General features: G+C 38.4%; 1 protein-coding gene across 4 annotated transcripts; it reads left to right on the top strand.

Annotated features, from left to right (window-relative positions):
- The first annotated feature begins 572 nt into the window (after positions 1-572).
- On the top strand, positions 573-21832 carry fam219ab (family with sequence similarity 219 member Ab). 4 transcript variants are annotated; one of them, XM_018760111.2, is made up of 6 exons: positions 573-879; positions 15183-15282; positions 19309-19411; positions 19836-19916; positions 20575-20629; positions 21501-21832. In XM_018760111.2, exons 1-6 carry the CDS (start codon positions 820-822, stop codon positions 21657-21659), a joined length of 558 nt encoding a protein of 185 aa, XP_018615627.1. In that variant the 5' UTR covers positions 573-819; the 3' UTR covers positions 21660-21832. The 4 variants fall into 4 exon arrangements, with proteins under 4 accessions (XP_018615627.1, XP_018615626.1, XP_018615623.1 ...); XM_018760110.2 differs by having other exon boundaries at positions 20575-20650; XM_018760107.2 differs by lacking the exon at positions 573-879 and adding an exon at positions 1154-1383 and having other exon boundaries at positions 20575-20650.
- Positions 21833-23187: the final 1355 nt, after the last annotated feature.

Genomic DNA, 23187 nt, shown 5'->3' with positions numbered 1-23187 from the left:
TTTAGTATTTAATATTGAATCACATTGTGAAGGCAAATTGAACAATATGCTTATAACAAAACTTATAATAACTGGACATTGAAAAGTTCAAATACGGGAAAAAAATAGTTGAGAACAATGTATTCAGTTGAGTGACACAATAATATTTTGTTGTGGTTATTGTATTTTTTGTGCAAAATAAGGAGCGGTGGTACCTTAAATCTGTTAAATTATGATTTATTTTTAAATTACGAATCATTATTAGTAACTGTTTGGTTTTCTATGCAGCTGCATTCAGTCGTACTATAATTACTTATATTATTACTTATGGTTGCGTGTTTCCATTTGATTTGACGGATGCTGTAGGAGAATTACACGTGCAAGGCAACAAACTGAAATATTACAAGTAAGAGTAATGGGTGAAAATGATAGGTGGTATTATAAACTGAAATGTGAATTGCTGTTAGTAACAGCACGGTTTTGGTTGCGATGTTTCCGCGAATAATAACAGTAGCGGCGTCGCGCGGGCCGGATGTTCAGATGGGAACTGCGATTCGCGACAGTAGTGTCTTTGTGCGGTGGAAGGAGCGGCTCGCGCGGGCTGCGCTCGAGATCCCGGACCCGGAAGTGGGACATTGACTCACTGCTGGCGAGCCGCTGCCTCCCGCGGTAGAATGAAGCAGAAAACAGTCGGGAATTAGACACACAACAGCTGCACCTATATGTAACTCCCGTATGTGGTGACCGGGTGAGTGTGTGAACACAGCTGCTGAGCGAAAAGCGCAGTCCTCAAGTAACTCGTGGAAGACGAAGGAAGACGCGAAGGAAGGAGCCGCCAGAATGATGGAGGAAATGGACAGGTTCCAGGTGCCGACGGTCCACCCGGAGATGCAGCCCTTGGTGAGTGTGGGACACCGGCGCTCCACCATGATGATGCGCGCCGCGATGAAAGATACACACACACGGCATCGCGTTTTTCCACAGCGTAGATTATCATAATGCTTGTTCGTCTGTACGCGACGTGCGTTTGTTTGTAGACGCGACACACAGGAGGAGAAGTGCCCCCCTCAGGAAAATCATGTCACTCACTGGCTGTTTTCATACAGCGACAAATAAAAAACAATAGCTGCGACGAGACGTTGTTGTAATGACAGAATTCGTTGTCGTTGCTCATGAACAGCCGTGTCGTCGTGTGCTCGTCGATGTGCACGCACGGTAAAATGCCGAATGTAATAGTGGAAAGAGCATCGAAATCCCCCCCCCGGTGATGTAAGATAACTGCGCGCGGACGTGAACTTCATGTCTCCCGGATTAGTGCGCAGCCCGGTGCCGCCGCCGCCGACTGCAGCATTTCACACAGAGCATTTCAGCGGAGAACGGCCCGTCTGCCTTTCCACACCTCCCGTACGTGTTTTCGTGTCATTTTATTTGCGACAGCTAAGCTGCGGGGCCGCGTGTGTCAGTGTGTTGCACTGGGCGGCGGCGAACCCGCTCGCTGCGTTCGCTGTCCGTACTGACGCGGTTGCTCGTTGGCGTCCGCGCGCCGCTTCTCGAAAGGACGGCGGGGCCGCGGCCTGCTGGAGCGCGTGCTGGAGCGCGAGCGCACTCAGCTCTGATCGGCGCAGCGGGGAGGGGCGGGGGGCTTCGCCGGCCTCGCGATCTCGCCTCTGCCGCTGGATATTCATATTGTACTTCATTCATGGTGCGGAGGGAAGCGCTCCAGTCTTCCTTCCTCTTCACGTTCTGTTTTTCCTCGGGCGCACAGCGTCGGTCCGAGCCGAACGCACCCGATTTCATCATCTCCAGTGAAATTCGCTGTGTCGCGTGTTGCTGTGTGTGAATCAATGTGGTGGCCGCCTGGTCCTGTGGATCATGTGCTGAGTGAGTGTTGGTGGCTGTGGGTTCGACCCGTTTTAGGCCTGGATTCCTGCCCGTTATCGTCATACAGCTGGAAGAAGGAGGCCTCCGCCACCCTTTTTATTCGCTGTCATCGAAATCGGGGCCGCTGCTCGTCGTGTAGCCTTGTGGTCAGTGTAATCTGAAGGTTGTGGCTTCGAATCCCGCTTCTGCTTTAGTGCCATCGACCACCCTGTTTACCCTGCTTTGCCACGGTAAGGATACCCCGATATAAAGAGGTCAATCATTCTGGATTGTCAATTGTAAGTCGCCGTGGACGAAGCTAAATTGCAGTAACTCGTTGCTCCATGTCATGCAGCCATTCATGCTTATTTTGCTGTTACTTGGTCATGTTGATCCACATAGATATATTTATTTAAAACATTAAAATAGGCCCTTCCATTGATGAGTGTGGTTGGTACTGAGGAACAATTACAATAAGCACTTGCTTTTAAAATAAGATTCTTTCAAAAATAGAGGTGATCTAAGAAAAATGAGTATTACCACATACAGTACACATATAAAAACAACTCTTTCTCTTGACTAAGTACTTGTGAAGGGTAACTACAACAAATCTCAGATGGACACATTGTATGCTTTTATGAAGGTCACTTTCCGTTTATTCATTTAGCTGACACCTCCATAGCGATTTAGGATTTTAAGCCTTTAAATCTTAAATTTGAAGCTTTTTAAAGCTTTCCTACAATCGTGTATCTGTTTGTACAGCTGGGCACTTTTACTGCAGTAGTTTAGGGTAAGTACCTTGCTCAAGGTTACTAGAGCTGGAGGTGAGATTTAAACCTGTGGGTTCAAAGGCAGCAGCTACCACTAGCTGCCCCTTTGGTGTTTATTATGTGAATTAGGTTGTGTGTGTGTGTGTGTGTGTGTGTGTGTGTGTGTTTCTGTCAATTTTTTTTTGTGCACTTTTTTAATTTTCCACCCTGCATGTGGTTAACTTGTAAGGGAGGTTATTTGATTCATTGTAATCTCCTGCTTGAATCTCATTAGTCTTTACAGGGAGGTGCCAAAAGTCTGGTCGTGCGCTATAGGCAATAACGGTTCAATTCCACATGAAACATCATTCCAAAAGGCACTAAATTTTGGGCTGATTTGATTTGCATTTTGCATGTATGATTACCTCTAATTTTTCACAATCTACTGTACCTGAGCAGTTTGCCTGAAGTTCTTTTGTACCTTCTTATGAATACACTGATTAAGCATTATTGTCTTATTTATACTCACCCTATTAATAATAAATGAGCTTTCCAGTATCTTTGAGTTGATAGATTCCCTTCTAGTATTGGAAGCGGAATATATCTGAAATCTAAAAACTGAATCTGAGCACCTGTCTCACCCAACTAATATTTACTGAATGTGCTGTTATGCATGAAACTTGGTTTTTTTTTTTTTTTTTTAAAAAAATCTCCCTTTTGGTGTATGTATATCCTGGTGCAGAGCTTTTCACATGGTGTGTAATATGTTCAAATGTACATGGTTTTAATATTACGGTAGGCTTCACCCTGTATATTAAATCTTGACGAGAAATTTCCTTTGCTTGTAAAGCTTCCTATGTGGACATCCTATAATTGTAATATTTTGTTCCTTTCATTTATGCATGAATGGAGTGCAAAGAATGTATAGTTACATAATTAACAACAAATTATGGGTGTGGTTTTTTTTTTAAATATTTAAGGCTTACACTCAATACTGCTAATGAATATAACATTCTGTACCTCAGAGCAGGATTTCTTTACTATAAATGCTGTGAGAGTTGACCCAGACACTTGTCTTGCCATACTGGACTCTCTTGCTGCAAGAAATCCTTTCTATAACACTGGTACATTTCTTGACATTATTACCATAGAAAACAATGCAGTTGTGTTAACTAATTTAATGCCGTTTCATTCTTCACCAGAAGATACCGAATAAAAGTTATATAAATTCTGGTTAGAAGATGAAATGTAATGAGTGCCCAGAGACTTATTTTGTCTTCTATTAATATATTTTTCTGCACGTACTTTGAAATTTTTCAACAAGCACAACGTATACTATTAATAAAACTTGGCAAATAACAATAGCAAACCTGCTCTAAATAGATAAAGCCTAAAAACATGTCAACAGTGTCCAGAGGTTTTTTTAATGTGTTCAACAAAACCAGTGTTTATAAAGCATTCCACATGTTTGAGATTAGCTGTGTTACTTCTAGTACATACATGTAGATGAAGCTGTATCAAATAAAAATTCTCACTGAGACTTCTATGGATCTGTCTGTTAAAAACTGCTTGTGCAATTGTAGGGTTTCCAGCGGTTTGGAATCTATCCTGGAAGTTTAATGTGTGAGACATGGTACACCCTAACTAGTACATGGCACATTTTTTTTTTAAATTAACTTCAAAGTAACATTTAAAATTAAGACTATTTTAAAATGACAGAAAATAACAAATACAGTATCTCCACTAGTTTCTATTAAATTCTGATTGTTTTAATGATTCATCACATAGACTTGACTGAAGTTCATCAGCTTCTAGCCACTTTTATTGGGGGCACATTTTATGTTATGAGGAATCAGTGTACAGTTGTTTGCTAATTTACGAACTTAACTGTGACCAAGAGCTGGTTCCTTATTCAAAGTTCTTAAGTCACATGTGACACGGAGTGCCCCACTCCTGTAATGTTTTTTATATTTTTGAGCGAATAAATAAATTAATAGATGTGATATAAATCAAGAATCCTGACAACTGTGTGGGGTGGGCAGCAACAGCAGGGTTTTTTTTTTTTTGGATGGGAACAAGGTGGATCCATCCATCCATCCATTCTCTCACCTACCCCCACTCCTCTTTCTGGTCAGCTGGACACTGTGTTCACACATCTAGGTGTTCTGAGTCCCCTCGCAAAACCCAAGTGCTGTGTTCCAGAGTTAAAATATAATGATGGCGCTTGTTTCCTCTTTTTTTTTTTTTTTAAAGAAATAAAAAAGCCATCACATGAAAGTCACTAATATTAGTTACAAACATAAGACATAATGGCATACTTTTACATTTTTAAAAATGTTAAGTTGTATGTTATTTGCCTATGAGAGCAGACCACGACTGCGCATCAATACCAAGCCGGCAGTATTACGTGGAGGTGGGGGGTCGTTGAGAGGTGGCACGTCGCTGATGTCTCAAAACTGGTAGATGTCGAAGCACAGAATCATCTACAACTTGTTCACGTTCTCTTGACTACTTCACCTTTTCCACTTTTTGTTAGTAAGTGCTCCACTCTTTGAATAGCAAGCAGTTCCTAAAATTTCTGAAAAACTTAGTATTCACAGTTACTGTCTGCAGGGGCATTGAGCGATGCTTTGGCACATGATTTGAATTGGGTGTGTCTGCACTTTCTTTTGAGGAAAAATAAATACTAAATACATTGTGAAAACCTTTCTATTGGCAAAGTTTATTACTCAAAAAGTTGTATCTTAATATCAACTGTATGTCCATGGAAACTGAAAACAGCTTTTATGAAATGCTATTTAGTATTTCCAATTTTTTTTTTTCCCTGTCAGTTTTTGGTCTTATGGCATGCTATCATTCAATATTTTTCTTATTAAAATAGTAGGTGGCATGTTTATTGGTCAGCTAAAATGATTTCACAGTATTTCATTGTTTTTCACACAGGAGATTCCAAAAAACGTATTTTTAAATTCACTGTCATGTTGATTTTGTAATTATGTTTTGATGTAGTTTTAAGGTTAGTCAGATATTAGTCATATTGCCAGCACACATTTTAGTCTTAATCAGAAATTGTATTGGTCACGTTTTAGTCATGTTTATTTTGTCTTCACTCTGTATTTTTAGATGTGAATGCAACATGTGTACATATCTCTGAGCCTTGTGACATTTGAGAAATGTTTATACACAGACAAAAATGAACAGACTGAAGTCACAATACAGTTTATTTTTATAGAGTGCTCTTCTCACGCAGTGACACAGAGCACTTGAACACGGGCATAAGGCAAAGAAAAAAAGAAGACGGTGGACTACAGAACTAGCATAATAGTTTCATTGCTTTTATAAAGCTATAGGTATACCTACTGGCCATGGAGGAAAGGAGCAAAAAACTCCCTACTGAAATTTGAAGGAGCAAAAAAACCTCTGGGGGTCCAAGTGCCAGTGGCTGCCCACTCCTACTGGGCATTTTAGATTAAATAAGAATTCTAATTCAGTTTACAGGTAATAATGGCAATGTTGCTGTATGGTAGCTTGATTTCTCAGTTCAGCAAGAAATAAATTACATTTAAGAATGCAAACCAAATAAAATCATTATATAAGTAACTTTCTGAAAGAGTTATTCCTAAACATGCTGAAAAAGACTTTATATACCATAACTAACAAATGGCACCTTGGGTTTATGAACAAACTTTAACAGCTATCCCTACTTCAGCATACTTATTCTACTAATAAACATATCTGAAGAGTAGAAACTTATGTTAATCACATTAAAGCATTTCCACTAAGAACACTTAGTTTTTCAGTCATTTTGACACGTTTCTCCAAATGAATGTAATTGCTCTCAAAACAATTAAAACAGCCAACTAAACACACTTACCTTGACCAAACAGTTCACTTCCACTGCATAAAGAAGTACTGCCTTTTCTTCTACTAATTCATTTACTAAAATTAAATACTAACATCAAACGTACAATTGTGTGTATTGATTGTATAACGTAGTCTGACGTACAAATACATGAATGCAATACACGTTTATCATGAAGTCCTCTACTGAAGAGTTCTGTTGTATAACAGAAGCTACTGCCTCAACATCTCCACAGGCCTCTTCCATTGCTTGAAGAAGACTGTAAGGTTTGATCATACACTTTCCATCTCCAACAGGAGAACAACTCCTCAGTTGAATTCAGGAAAAGAGAATATGGTGGAAGGAACACCATCCTGAAATGGGGGTGATGCTCAAACCACTCCCGCACCAGTGCCGAATGGTATAATGGCACATTGTCCCAAACAACTACAAAATCTTGATCCATTTGCTTCTGGTCAACCTGCGGGAAGAGGATTTCATTGAGGGAGTTCAAAAAATTTGTATCCTTTTGGTGCTGTATGGCCCCAAGACAGCATTCTGTGCCACAACACCATTAGTTGAAATTGCGGCAGACATGGTGATGTTGCCTCCCCGCTGTCCAAGGACATTGACTGTGGCACGATGGCTAATCACATTCCTCCCTCTTCTCCTTTTTTTGTTAAGATTGAAGCCAGCTTCATCAATATACTGCTACTCAAAATGAGTAGCACTGCTATCCAACTCCAAAATCCTCTAGAGTAAGAACACAGGGTACGATAAGTTAGTGTTTTTTTTTTTAAAGTAATGCCATTGATTGCAAAGTTTATACTGTAACTGTTGCAGAACAGTCTGGGTTCCCCCTTTGACACAGCACTTTGCCCAGAGATGTCCGAATTTTTCTACTTACAGTGGAATAGTATATAGACAATATCTTTGTATTTACGGTAAAAGTGCAGTAATTGTGTGGCTTACACGTACTTGAACAAACTGGAATTGAAACTCCTTTATTCTGATAGAGTTCCTCTCAAAGGGCACTTTGTATACCTGCTTCATCCGGATGGCATTTCTTCTTACAACACGATCAACTGTGGCAAGACTACATTGCTGAATATTCTGGAATACTTGGTTGTCCTGTATTATTCTTTGCTTTGAGGTGGATGGTGTTGTTCTGGACCACCATGTCAACAATGGCATGCTCTTGTTCAATTGAAAAGAGTCTTGTTCGTCCCCCTGAATGTTGTCAAACTTCCATTCTGACAAATGTTTGGATGAGTACGAACATTTATTGTAGAGAACTAGAGTACTAGAGTCTAACCATAGCAGTACAACGGTATGGTTACTTACCACTTTTCACTCTGAAATGTGAGGATAATTGAAGCCACTGTGGATCTGTTTATGTTGGGCTGAACTCTCTGCCCAGCTTCGCTGAAGGAGAGACCACGATTTATGACATGGTCAATTAGGGTGGCCCTCATTTCATTTGAAACCCGTCTGTACCCTATCTTTCTGTATCTCCTCCCTCCTCTTCCATCCTGCTGTCTCCTTCCTCTCTGCTCATGTCTTGTTACATTTTCTTCTCTTGCTCTTTCCACTACACCATTGCACTCCATCTCTTCTCCCTCTACTCTTCTTCCTACATCCTCGCCTCATCTCCCTCTACCTCTTCCACTCTTCATCTTCCTCTACCTTCTCCACCACCTCTCACTCTTACATGTCTACCTTTTCCCCTTCTCATTCTTGTTCTTTGTCTTTTTTCTTTTCTCCTTTTATAGTTGTAGGAATTGTGATAACTGTGTAATCAATTAGGAAATTTACATTTCCTGTGTTGTGTGTATTACTAAATCAGCAGATATCAATTTGGGGCTCATTGAGAACATTCCATGTGTAACTGAGCATTGAACAAATGACAGATTTTTGCTTGTTGTGTTTAGCAAAATGGTACATAAATGTTTGTGATTTGTGTTAAACCAATGAAAGACATGCAATTGCTTTTTTCCCTGATATATTACAGTTCTGGTTGGCTGTATGAACTGTTGTGCAAACATTGCAGAATTTTGTGCACAGTGTTTGGGAAAAGTATGAATGTCAATTGAAAGTAGTATGAGATGGACAACAACTTATAATCTATTTAGGACAATGAATGAAGTGTTCAGATGGCTGGGTTAATTGTTTTGAGAGCGGTGACTGGAGTTTGGAGTAATGTGTCAAATCGATCGAGGAAAAATTGTAACATATCAGCAGCTTAGAGAAGATGGCATAGTTGTTATAGACATGAGCTTAAAACCTTAAGTCCTCTGGTTCAAGTCACCTTCCTCAGTACTGCTGTTTTAACCTCTATTAAAGCACAGTACTTATCGTGCATTGTTTCAGTAACAAAAGGGAACAAAGCTGAGGGGGTAGACCCTGAACGGGACACCAGTCTGTTACCAAGCAGCCACACACACACACACACACACACACACACACACACACACACACACACACACACACACACACACACACACACACCACACCCACCCACCTATACAAACTCCACGCAGACTGAGCCAGATTTGAACCTATGTCCAAACAGCCTAGGTTTTGTTAGGGTGCAGCACTACCCATTGCAACATTATGCCACCAAGTAAAAATGTTACTGATGCTCAGATTTATTTGTATTTATATGTATTGTTTCTGCCACACTGGTAATGTTATTGGGTGGAAACTTGTGAATGATTACAGTCATGTATAGACTTCAATATCGGAATTTTTTATTGCACATTTTTAAATTCTGGCTCTGTTTATCAATGTATGTTCAAAATGTCCCCACCAGAGTTTTTAAAAAAAAAAAGAGAAAGAAAAGTGCGCATAATTGTGTAACTTTCAAAGTTCTTTATACAATTTGTTAGTTTTGTGTAGATCACTCTTCCCTAACCCACTGCCATCCCAGTCACAGCTGGTGTATTGCAGATGGGAGTTCCAAAGCTTTATCATGCAAATTGATTCATTCTGTGAAATTAAGTACATTTATCTATCTGACACCTGCTGTTGAAAAGCACTTTAAATAATTCTTCCAAAATACTAAAAGGATCTTTTGAATTTGGAGTAAGAACTGAATGCAGAGCTGTTAGGCAAAGGATCCTTATAAAACATAGCTTGCAGTAGTGGGCCAGATACTTTTTGATTGTACTTTTTACCCTAACTCTGTGACTTTATTAAAACATGAGTTTGGAATAAGAATATTATTCTGGATTTGGAAGCAGACTCAGCCTGGATTGTGTTTAAAACATTAATTTATTAAATTTATTTTAAACACACACGACAGGCGTAGAAAGGCATCACTTTTGTGTGACTAGTGTCCTGTTTAGGTTTGCTTCACCAACTGTACTGCTGACATTGCCTGGTGTTTAGGCAAAAGGGTCCATTAAAATGAAGACGTGTTTCTGCTGCTTCAGCAGTGACTCAGCATGCAGAGGCTGTAAGTACGTTTCTTAAGACAGTGTCATTTCAGAAGGTAGTGGTAATACTCTTAGAAAAAGTGTCATTACATCTCAAAGTGCTTTTGGATTGAGCTATTGCAGTCTGACTAAATTAGGAGTCTGTGCCTTTGCTTAGATGGTTATGGTCTCAACTTTAATCCTAATTGTAGTATGGGAAGTTTTAAATGAGGGCGCACTCATGTGTGCATGTTATTTAACTTGACTTGAAACACCAATCTTACAAGTTAAGCAGGGCCTTTGCTGTCTAACTTCTTCCAATTTTCACTGTGAATTCTGTAACTCTCCAGCTTCCATATTGCATGCTCAAGCATCAAAGTGACTAAGGATGTAGACTGCTTAAATAAAAGTGTGCTTTAAGTATCTCTGTGTTTCCCTTTGAAGCTATTCTTTACATGCTGGGATAAATAGTGAACTCCGTCAACATACTTGCTTCATTTCCCATTTCCTTGCATGGGGATTTCTGCTTTTCCAAAAAACATTTTCCAACCATTGACTTACTGATGACTTTGAGAGTGAGCATGACTGTCAAATTCTACATATGGTGGTTCTGCAGAGCTGCAATGACTATAGGGGGGATATTCTGCTGAGGAAGAAATTATTTTAAAAGGCAATATGTATGATACTGGTTCAGTAGTGTCTGTATCATCTAATAACATTAACACAGATTAAGGCCTTTCTTTTAAACCCTGAAACCCCATTTAAATATAGTGTGTATACTGTATGCCCTCCAGCTATGTCTTACTGTAATAGTTGTTTAGAAGTAGATAGCCTTCAAGGTCAGTGTTTCCCTTGAGGAAGAAAGCAGAAGGACATGAATATAATAGCTGTCTCTCACAAGAGGTTATCACCAAAAGAACAACCTCAGCTTATTTTTTCTTTTTCTTTTTTTTGACGAGCACAACTGTTGGGTCAGTATTATTAAGACAAATGACCCTTGTGGATACTTTGACAGTTTCTGAATGATTCTGAGCAGTTTAGTTGTGTGTTTGGGATGGTTGGAGACAAAGGAGGGATTCGTTCCAAATGCTACGGGTGGAGGAGCTGGATCATTAGTCTCTTGCGTGCTGCAGGTATCCCAGGGTTGTCTAGTCATGGTGAGGCAACTGGCAGCCTGGCATCAAGCAACACAGTCTCTCTGGGCTTATGGATGTTGGCTCCGTGGTCCAGCAGCCACAGGCCCGTGATCCCCGGGGAGCTGTGGGAAAGCCATGGTTTATGCAGCCATCAGAAGTCTCATCCTGTGAATATAATACCCTCAGCTGCTACCCACTTTCTGTGTGTTTTATGCATTTTTTTTAGTGCTAGTTATGGTTTCTAGTGGGAAGAAACTAGCTCTGCCTTATGAGTGATTTTCTGTTAATTTGCTGCCAGTGTAATATTACCATTGCACCAGCTGTATTAACTGTAGTATTAACCAGGCAGGGAAAAGCTATGACCAATTGCAGCTGTGTGTGGTTTTTTTTTTTTTTTTTTTTTAAAGCATAGCTTTATTAAGCATAGTAACAACAGCATTTGTGCAAATATTGCACTATAACTTTTTTGCACCATAACTTTAAGATCATGCCTGGACAAACCTTTACGCAGCTACTCCTGTAATGTAACGCAAATGTTTTTATGTATCTCCAAAAAAAAATTGCTGGGAAGGTGATTATCAGAATATCCACAATTCTTAGTTTTATGCAGCTACTCGTGTGATGTACATTGGTTCATATGGTAGAAGAAACTAACTGCACCTTAGAGTCACGCATTTGCATATGTGTCTCTTTCTGCTAATGTAATGAACACATTGTAACACATAATGTAAATGTAAATATACTACATAGAGAGAATGTATAGAAAAGTAGAAATAGTGTTATGAGGTGCTTGGGGTTTTTTGCTTATGCAAGGAAAATGAAACATTAAAATATTGAATAAGTTGTATTGCATCTACTTGGTTTGAATTTCAAATGCCTGAGTCATGTTTTTCATGTGAAGTCATAGGTCCCATAGGTCCTTTTACTATCAGTTTGTGACCTAAAATGGATCTTTACATTTAATGTTGTTCTGCCATCAAAGAAATATATATATTCTGTTTGCAACAACACATTTGTAATATGAGTAAATGAAGTATTTTCTGATGTTATTGCAAAATATATTTTCAATAGTTTTAATCTACTTGTGATCTTAATGATGAATTCTTCCATTAGTCCCAGGACTTTGACCATTTTAGCTACAAATTGAAGTTCTGGAAGAGAAGTCTACACAAAAAGAACTTCCTTGCCTTATAGATGGGTAATTTGAATCAGTAAGCTACAAAATTGTGTAAACCTGTGCAATGTGATTTCAGTAATAGTATGCTGATATTTTTCTCCTATGTACTAATATTGTTGTATGTGTTTGCACACAAACTCTTTAGAGAACCACCTGTGGTGTGAGATTTTTGGTGGGAACTGGGTCACTGGGGTAGGCGAAAACGAGAACAAGATTTTGTAGAATTGCAGGGTGAGAGAGATTAAACGAGGCTGGAACTGAACATAAAATCAGCTACAGCTGTGCTGCATTATTTTATATAGCCAGTGAACCATGTTCTAATGTACTCTGTCAGGAAGTGGAATTTAAACAGTACACCAGTTCCTCATGTAATGGGATTAATTAATTCAGTAAAATCAGTCCGGTAGGTGAATTCTCGTTGTGTTTCAGTTACCGTTATTTCACTTGGTACAAAGTTTCCTGGGATAAAAGAGATGTCACCTAAAATTAATCAATATACCGACAATAAAATGTATTTTTATGTGTGACGATAACACCAATTTATTTTATAATATTTGTAACAAAAACTGTTACTAGATAGTTTTTTTTTAATGTTATATACTCATTCCTTATCAATAACCACTTATTCAGTGTGCATTGCAGAGGTCTGGAGACTATCCAAGAAACATTGGGCATGAGGAGGGTTACAACCTGGATGGATACATTTTGGTAATTTGGATCATGGATGTTTGATAGAAAATTTCCAAGATTACCATCTATGTCTTTCAATCTGCAAAGTGCACTGTGGATATGCTGTTAGAGTTGCTGTGTAGCATTACTAACATATTTTATCCTTATTCTATTTGTAATACCCTTGAGCAAGGTACTTAGTCTGAATTGCTACAGGGAAAATTACCCAGATGGATAAATAGATAAATCATTGTAAATAGTTTGTCATTCTAAGCTGCTTTGGAAAAATTCATCAGCTTAATGAATCTGCATGTGCTGTTTCACTTGTGATTAACATGTGCTCCAATCAGGTTCATTGTCTGCTGCTGCTGAAGGAGTAAACAACTTTGGCTTGTAATTACTGCAGTGCTGCATGGTGACCAGTCTTAGAATTTATTCACTATACTACGTGTTTACCCTGATTAGTGGTTGTGATTGGCTGAGGTTGTCAGTGTGACAGGAAGTAGGAAGTATTGTACTTGGTATTGTTATGGAGGAAATGATGATGAACTGAAGGAAAATAGCCAAGATGACACTGCTCAAAGACATCTCATAGCTTTTTACAGAATAAAACACATGGTGTTTAAGTTAAATTACTGCATAACGGGCAAAAATGCTATTGTACCGAATAATAGGGCTGTTGCATGACAAAAGGATGTATATTTTCATAAACTGTTGTGGTGGTGGTGTTGCACGACCCTGTTAAATGAGAACTGAATAAATATGTACTATTTAGTCAGTCAATTCCTCATCGACGTTCTGTTAGTTGTAGCAGAGCAAAGGAAAATTGGTTTCAAATTGATGCTGAAGGCAACTACTTAAAATATGTCAGAATAATGCAGGACACAGTCGAAATATATTTGGTCACAGAAAAAACTTAAAATGGATTTAAAAGCATTCTCAGTGTAAAAGTACAGCGTCACAGTGAGTGAATAGACTCATTTTGCTGTTGCTCCATCACAGTTTCCTATTAGTATATTGATGAGTAGCCAGGGAAGGGTACTGAATTGTTGCTTTGTTCTCTTCTAGTACGGTTCACCATTGTCTTGGGAGGATGACGTAGCCCCTTAGCTCAGTTTTTGGAAGCACCGGAGCCGAAGGGTGTTGGCTGAGATCCCAGCAGGGGAACTTGGGAACTGGGCTGACTCGGGCAAGAAGAATTATCACTGTTCTATGCCAAGCTGTAGGGAATCACCGTAGACAAAGGAACGTGGAGGAACAGTTTCAAAGCAGCGGAATGCATAGATCTTCAGAGAGGAATACGAAAACAACAGTACTGAGATTAAACACTTTCTCTGTTGTACCATGCTTTAATCCACTCATCTCTATACTGCAGAGGAGTTACGTGAACCAGAAAAACAACTGTGTTTCTGAAACGGAATTTTCTCCACCCTCTCGCCTTGTATGTATGAAAAGCAAATCTAAGTAGACTCTGTCTATCCATGTGATCTGTTACTGCGCCACTGAATTCATGTCCAACAAATTACCATGCAGAGGTGATTTTGATGAGTAGTTTTTGTGTAATGCTTAGTTGCTCATCAGGCTGAGTAGGATGTAAATGATAAAAGCTGTGACACAGGCCCTCACTACCTGTTTACTTTGCATTAGAGGGAGACAGTTATCACTGTGTGAGGTGGAGGGGGTGTGGGAAGGAGTCAACTGTGAGGAACATCTGTGAGTGGAACTTTCAATCTGCTCCCATGCAAAAGCTTCAGCATTCAAATGGTTTAATATATGAGACCTGATGTGTATAACAGTGGTATTGTCCCAAATTATGAGAGTTGGACTGCTGTTTAGAGATCAACAGGCAAATTTTATTTATTTATTTATTTATTTATTTATTTATGATAGCTGAACATAAAACACAATAAAACATCATGCTGTTTCTTGCAGTGGCTGGATAGAAATAAACTAAGTCATAATGGTATGACTTGTGCTTCCGGTTTAGTTGTACGTAACATTATATTTTTAAACATTTTACATAGATTTTCTTCATTTCAGAATGGAATTAGTTAAAATACAAATGTGTTCAAAGGGAGTAATTGCTGTACTTATACATCTGGTCTTGGGTTATTCTCATGGGTATGCATAGACATAACTGCAGTAATTAGTGGTTCTACAAAGATTTTTTTTCAATATTTTATTGAGATTTTATACAGGAATACGATTAAATGGAATTGAACAGAAATATTTGTTGTACGTAAGTACAGTTACGTTCCTTCTCTGTTTTTCTACCGCCATGTTCTTGTCTTTTTTGTATGTAGCCTGTAGGCCTCTTGGAACCATTTGTTGTTTGCTTTCTGTGTATGAATCCAGGACCCAGCCACGTCCTCCACCTCAGAAGGTGACTCAGACACCAGGGAGGGGGAGTCTGTGGCCATCAACTATAAACCATCCCCACTCCAGATGAAGATTGGTGAGTTCTTCCAGAGCACTGTCGTCTTCAATTTTCATCTGTTCCCATCTTTTAATGGATTGTGAAATGTTTTCCTGCTGTGCTGGATCTGAGTTATCACTAACTTTATTTTTTTTCTGTTGTATCTGCCAAATTCAAAATATCCTAATTCTATATGAAATTGGCTGATTCTTTTCTCTTTGCATTTCATTTTACCTTAAATGTTTACCCCTGGGACATATTTATACCCTGTGACTACTGGGTGGGACCCTGGACTGAGATGGTTAAACTGTCAAGAGATAAAGTCACTAAATTTTTTTTCCCAGTAAGAGTCCATACCATACATACATACATACATACATACATTTTCGTGCATGGTTTAAATAAGCAGATGAGTGTGAGTATTTTATAACCAGTAAACAGGCCTTGAAACTAATTTTACTGTACACACACACACACACACACACACACATCATCATCTGAACCACTTGTCCCATACGGGGTCGCGGGGAACTGGAGCCTAACCCGGCAACTCAGGGCGTAAGGCTGGAGGGGGAGGGGACGCACCCAAGACAAGACGCCAGTCCATCGCAAGGCACCCCAAGCGGGACTCGAACCCCAGACCCACCGGAGAGCAGGACCCAGTCCAACCCACTGCGCCACCACGCCCCCTAATTTTACTGTATCTTCACAATAATTAAAATTGTACTTTATCTCTTTAATTGTACTTTGTCTTAACACATTAAAAAAGCAAAACTACAGATACTCGTAGATACGCGCTGCTCCCAGGTGCTGTGACAGGCCATGGGTTCAAGCCCCGCTCAGTCTGTGTTGTTTGCATGTTTTCCCAGTGTCATATCATGGGTTTCATCCCACAGTTCTAAGACATGCTGTTCAGGTGGATTGGTGACTCCAAAATCACCTGTAGTGTGTGAGAGTGACAGAGAGGAAGCGTGTTTCACTAATAGATGGATGAATAACTCATCGTAAGCAGTATCTCTAGCAACATAAGTCACCTTGGGTGATTAAGGTATGAGTTGACACTACTACATAGTGTTAATTGGAGAAAAGCATCTGCTAAATGAATGAAGATAATGCAGTTTTTTTTTGTGCAATATTCTGAATGTCTTGTAAATTCCATTGACAAACTTAATTGTTAATGTCTTACTTTGATTTTTTTTTTTTTTTTTGTGTTTTGTGGAATGAATGTCTTAAACACTTTGTAAGAACTTTTGTTTTATTTCAGCACCATGGACAGAGAATGTAGCTACAATGTTAGATGAATAGCACACCTTATGACATACTGTATTTAAACTTGTACCTCAACTTAAGATCACAGCTGGGACGGTCAGTCTATAACTGGAATCTTTTGTAAGTGCACACTATGAGAAAATCACTAAAGGCTTAATAATACAGTGTGATCCTTAATTCACGTGTGAGGTTTAAAAAAAAAAAAAAAAAACTTTGGGCAATAGTATATAATATAATTAATAGAAACTTTACTGTAAAACTTTGCAATCACATTTTTCCTGTTAAACTGCATTATACAGACATACCTTTATTTGATTTTGTTTTTTGCAGATGATAGATAAATGAATAAATTAAACTATAATAAATAGATTTCATTTCATGTATTTATTACTGTCTGGAAACCCCCAGCAGACACTGTGAACCACATACTGCCCTTCTCATTTCCTCCTCTCACTCTCTTGAGCCTCTTTTACTGCTCACTAGTGGCAAAATATAGAAATGCAGGCCACATTAATTCTGCAATAGAGAAACTTTAAAAGATAATTGCATTAATAAACTGCAATTAAAAATAATCTGAAGTGGTTGTTTCTTTGAAAGTTTGTAAGTCTGATTTTGTAACACACAGTACAAATGTACTGTATGTCATCAAGGCCTTTTCTCCATTGTATTCTGATTCATTATGCTAGCCTGTTTAGTAGACATTGGCACTGATTAAATATTAGCGCATGATAAAATACTTCCCTGTATTATAGTTATATTTTATGTATTTGGTCACATCCACCAGCATGATTACACAGCAGCAGCTTAATTGTTTAGCCGTTTCCTGCAGTTGTGCAGAGCAGAATAATAACATGCAGACGCTTCCTCACGTTAAATTTCTTCTTGGCGTCCCTTTGAAATAGTAGCCATTCTACAGGGTTAAGCTTTGCTTGGCTTAGGCAGGGGATCATATAGTGCCTGTTAGTCAGTCTAATTTCAGCCTTTTTTGCTCAGAAATATTTTCCCCCATTTTTCTCTGCATATTCATAGTAGTGGGGGGCGTGGTGGCGCAGTGGGTTGGACCGGGTCCTGCTCTCCGGTGGGTCTGGGGTTCGAGTCCCGCTTGGGGTGCCTTGCGGCGGACTGGCATCCCGTCCTGGGTGTGTCCCCTCCCCCCTCTGGCCTTACGCCCTGTGTTGCCGGGTAGGCTCCGGTTCCCCGCGACCCTGTATGGGACAAGCGGTTCAGAAAGTGTGTGTGTGTGTGTATTCATAGTAGTGAGGTATGTAGCTTAATTTTATTTAGGGTTGTAGCAATCGAACATTTTAATAATTGAGTGCTGTACTGATTATCCTGGTTATTAATCGAGTATTTGGATAATAAAATTACATTTATTAGACACCAGTTGAAAAGTAAATTGGGGGAAAATTGTGATAACTCTCATAAAATGGACAATTTCTTAACATTTCATTTTATAAGAATTAACATTTCATTGTTTAATTGGTGTATGTAAATATAATAAAAGCATAACTGTAAAGTGCAAACTAAACCAATTACCTGCCATATTATTTACAATGAGTTTCAAACAAAACATATTTACTGAAATCCTATAAATAACCAAAAATGTATTTCAATTTACCTTTCAAGGTACAACCAAAAGCAAAGGCATAATAAACTAAAATAAACAATTGCTTTACCTGTTTTATAATTCCAACGTATACTTTGAGTAGAAAGTAGCTCAGCTTAAATTATAACTGGTAGTTCTGAAATTTAAGTATATCTTAGGAGTAATGTAAGCCTTACATAAGTATGTTCTTGCAGAGTATGTTTTCTAGGACAGAATGCACAAGAAGGTTGCAACCACAACAGAAGCGAACACAACTGCGTACACACAAGTTGCAGTGGTGGTTGGCAGACTTATTGTTCAAGGCAGAAAATTTGGATAGAGGATTTTAATTAATGGTGTTACGTAATGAAGTGTTTCAGGCCTAGTTTTACTAATATGGTTTATATTGGACAAGAAATGGACTAACTTGTGTTCCTCGAGCAAAAGTTGTCTTGGAAGGTAAAGATTTTCCTTTTTTCACTTTCAGAAGGATGAGGCAAAGCTGTTGGCTTGTTCTGTTGGTTTATTTTCTTTTTGCTCAGGTTTGTTCAAGATGGTTTAACTCATTGTGGTGTTGCGGAGTAAGGCAGACAATTCTGCTGCTTTTGGAGACAAAAACCGTCCCTGTAACGACGAGATCAGCAATGTGTAGGTTCTTCAGAATAGGATATTGATGAGAGAATGTGGTGTCATATTTTACTGTAGTGTAAATAAAAAAAAATAACTGTATTGCCCAATCCATTGATGATCCTTTCATAACTGGAGAACAATGGAATCTGCTCACATTTTCCTACTTGTGTTCCAGTTGAAAATCCCCCCCCCCCCCTCAGAGAAGCAAGTCTTTTGAAAATGTTTCAAAGCCAGAGTCATTTAAAAATAACAAGATTTTCACATTTAATGGGTGTATATCTCTTTTGGAAATTAGAAGAGTGAATATGGATGAATGAAGTAAATATCATCTGCAAAAGTCCGTGGGTAATAACTCCATCTTCCTGTGTGCAAATGTAACATCTTTGTCACATTTTTTTCACTTAATTTTATTCAAGTAGAATATATTGAGCTTTGAAATTGCTTTGTACTCTGTGGCAGATAGAGGCATGCACCCATTAAAAGTGTAAATCCATGTTCTTTTCAGTATTAGGACAATGTTGCAGTGATAAGAGAAGACAGGGTGAATGTTGTCTAATATTAGCATTTCTTTTGGTTGGTAGAGAAACAAAGAGAGCTGGCCAGGAAGGGCTCACTGAAGAATGGAAATGTGGGTAGTCCAGTTAACCAGCAGCCCAAGAAGAACAATGTTATGGCTAGAACCCGGTGAGACCTATGTGGGGTGGGGGGTTGCAGTTTTCTTTCATATCACTACTGCTTTTACAGTAAACAAGTAGGGTCTGTCTAAATTTAAATGTTGTTAATGCATGTCAGGCTGTGTGAAATGCTACACGAGGATGTAAATGTATAGTGGAACAGTGTTACATATGTACTGATGAAGCTGGAGTATAACGCAAGAAGTTTTGCTTAATTTCCATATTTTTTGCATATTAGCTAAATAAAAACACTGATTTAACATTCCATACATTTATGTGTGGAGAATAGTTTAAAAAAAAACTTTTTGAAGTAGAATTATTCCAGCCTTTATCTTTTGAGCTCTTATGATGCTTTTTTTCATCAGATTCATTCCCTCAACAATGTCCCTTTTCTCACTTATCTCTGTTGTGTTCTTATTGCTTGCTTCACACAGGCTGGTGGTTCCCAATAAAGGCTATTCTTCTTTAGACCAGAGCCCGGATGAGAAGCCTTTGGTGGCCCTGGATACAGACAGGTGTGATAGCGTTATATCTCTGTACACATACATTCATCATTGAGCTTGGAGCCAATATCTATAATCCAGGTCTGAGTAGCTGCTCTGTGTTGTCATCATCCTCAAAGGGTTAGGATCTAGGATTGAGTATCTCCCTAGAGATTCCTATGGCAGTAATATAGGTGCAAGTGTGTGTGTCTCCTCCCATTGACACTGTTAATCTTTACTGTATGCTACAGTACTATCCCATTATTATCAGAAGTAGTGCCATAGCACGCAACTATTTTTGGCATTCTGAGTCAGTCAAGGTCCTTCTGCACAATGTGAAAACTGTGCATTCAGGCATGGGTTTGAATCCAGCTCAGTCTGTGTGGAGCTTGTATATTCTCCCCATGTTCGCATGGGTTTCTTCCAGATGCTCTGGTTTCCTGCCACAGTGCAAAAACATGTTTCAGGTGCATTGGTGACACTACATTGCCCACAGTGTGTGTTTGTGTAAGTGTACTTTGCCATGTCATTGGGTGAATGATTTTACTGAGTTTAGGTGTCAACTAAATACTAGTCAATATTGTAAATGTAAGTCCTAAGTTTGAATCCCCTACATGTTGTGCTTCAGCAGCTCTTAGTCATGGACAAAGAACAAGATTATGCTTCACTGCTATATTTTTCTTTTTTCCAGTGATGACGACTTTGACATGTCCCGATATTCCTCCTCAGGATACTCCTCAGCCGAGGTGAGATGTCTGAGGGACCAGGTACCTATACATTCTGGCTAAACATTGATAATGCACATGAAGTTACCATATTCCACTGCTTAAACCATAAACATCATTCACTCAGACTCAAAATAATTATGTTATTTAGATCCTTTATAAATAAGGACAATGCTGACTGGTACTATAGCAGCAACGGTTCATATTTTGCAGGACAACTACTTTTTATTACTCACAAATAACATAGTAGTTAAGGAATTCTAGTCACAACAGATACCTTTTTAACATGACCTTTAAAATGCTTTAAAAAATTGTAGTTGTAGTCAATTTAAAAGATCATTATTTTTGCTTGTTGGTTTGGGGAAGAGAAACATGTAATAAATTAATATAATGGAAATTCTCCTTTATATTGAACTAAATTCCTGGTGCTGCTGTTTACACGTGGCAGTTTTTTCCTTTGACCCTGTCCTTACTTACAAGCTTATATTCATTGAGCTCTTACAAAACTAATTCTTTGTTACCATTGTGCTATTAGCCAGGCAAATATTGAAAAATTACCGCAGACTTACAGGGTTGATACCCCTCATATACACATTAGATACATATGTGTATAACTGCACAGCTTGTTTAGCTTGTGTCTTTGTAATAAGGATTCATAAGAAGAAGAAAAAAAAAAACTTCAACTGTGGTCTCTTGTCTCAGCATCCCATAATATTTTATATATATATATATATATATATGTGTGTGTGTGTGTGTGTGTGTGTGTGTGTGTAGTTAATTGCTGAATCCATTTCTGCTTTGGTCAAATCTAAAAAGTGAACTTTACTTTTAAATTGTATCTTGTTGGTAAAGAATTCATGATATAAACATATACTTTTCTTTATTCTTGTAGCAGATCAACCAGGACTTGAATATCCAGTTACTGAAAGATGGTTACCGGCTAGACGAAATACCGGATGACGAGGACCTGGATCTCATTCCACCCAAGTCCGTGAACCCCACCTGCATGTGTTGCCAGGCCACCTCCTCTTCTGCCTGTCAGATCCAATAGCTCGTCTTGCTCTTCATGTCTGCAGTGAGTTTACTTTGCCACTAGAGCAGCAGCAGTGAGCAATGGGGCTTGAAGGGCTGGTGAAGGAAGTAAGAGCATTATTATGAATAACAGGAAAAACTTTCAATGTATAACTAAAAAGACAACAAATATTTAAAAAAAAAAAAAAAAAACACGTAGAAAGGGGAAACTAAGACTAACAGTCATTGCTTCCTCCTATGGTAGGACACCCACCTCCGGTGTTGGGAATGTTTGCAAGGAAGGATCAAAGTGAGTGCTGTGAGGCACCTTTTTCTTGCCAACCCTGTAGTAATACATACAGAGACAAACCATCAAAAACAGACATTGTGTCAAATGCTAGAATGCTAGGGAAAACTGCCCACAGTATTTTCTTGTTTTCACTTGATTTGTGTTGTTTTCCTTTTATCGAGGTTCTATTTTCGTTCATGTGTCTAGTTAAAAATAGGCCAGAATAAGGGAATTATTCTGTGTGCATTCTCAAGAAAGCATGGCAAGGGTTTCAAATTCAAAACGTCATCTGTAAGTTTGGCCAGATAATTCCATAGAGATTCTGGGTAGGATTGTCAATTAAATTCTTATCAAGCACTAAACTTTTTCTGTATGAAAAATTAAAAAAATATATATATATATATATTTCTTTCATACTTAAGTCGTTTTGAGAATAAAATAAATGTATTCTTTAGACATATTCTCGGGCATGGAAGAGAACTACCCCCCACCATACGGTTACAGTTGAAATATTACTTCAGATTTAATTTGTGCAGTATGAAATTTGCCTTTGATGAACATAAAAAGAAGCTTATGTTCTAAAAACAAATTTTTACCAAAGCAGCTTTGATTATGGATTATGGAAATAAGTTTTTTCCAGTACAAAACAACTACTCAAAATTATTATACACTAGTTTCTCAAATGATGAACACAGCTGGGTATGGAAGTCTGTTCATAACTCATTTTCTTTGTGAGGCTGTTGTCTCTTTTACTATTATGTCTTATTCCATACAAGCTTGACAGTACAGGCATCCCTCAATTTATTCTCATATTACAGTCTGTAAAAATCTTGGCTATATCTATAAAAAAAATGAAATATTCTTTTGTAAAACTTACTTTTGTCTTTGAGCTGCTTTACTGAAAAGATTCTCAGTTCTATTCAGTCGCGATTGTTCACCAATTCATGTGCTACGCTCTTCATCTTTTTACGAAGTTTGTATTTATTATCAACCCTTTGTTTCCATGGTAACAAGACACCTTTTCTTACTTGTGGTATTACAATCACCAGTACTCCAGACATGAGGTGTAAAAACTGGAAGCAGGTTGAACTAATGTTAATTACACACTCCTGTTCTGTTTGGGTGCGTTTTCTGATATTTGTCAGCTAGACATGTAAAACACAGGCCTCCTTTCCCCCACTACAAAAAAAAAAAAAAAAAAAGAAATTCTGTAAATTAGAAACTGAAAGTTTTTTTTTTTTTTTTTAAATCTCGATAAAAATGTTGGCATTTTTTAAAA

The sequence above is a fragment of the Scleropages formosus genome, chromosome 17, assembly GCF_900964775.1.
Source record: "Scleropages formosus chromosome 17, fSclFor1.1, whole genome shotgun sequence".
NCBI classification, from domain to species: domain Eukaryota; kingdom Metazoa; phylum Chordata; class Actinopteri; order Osteoglossiformes; family Osteoglossidae; genus Scleropages; species Scleropages formosus.
Note: the sequence above shows the minus strand (reverse complement) of the source record. Positions and strands in the feature narration are given on the sequence as shown.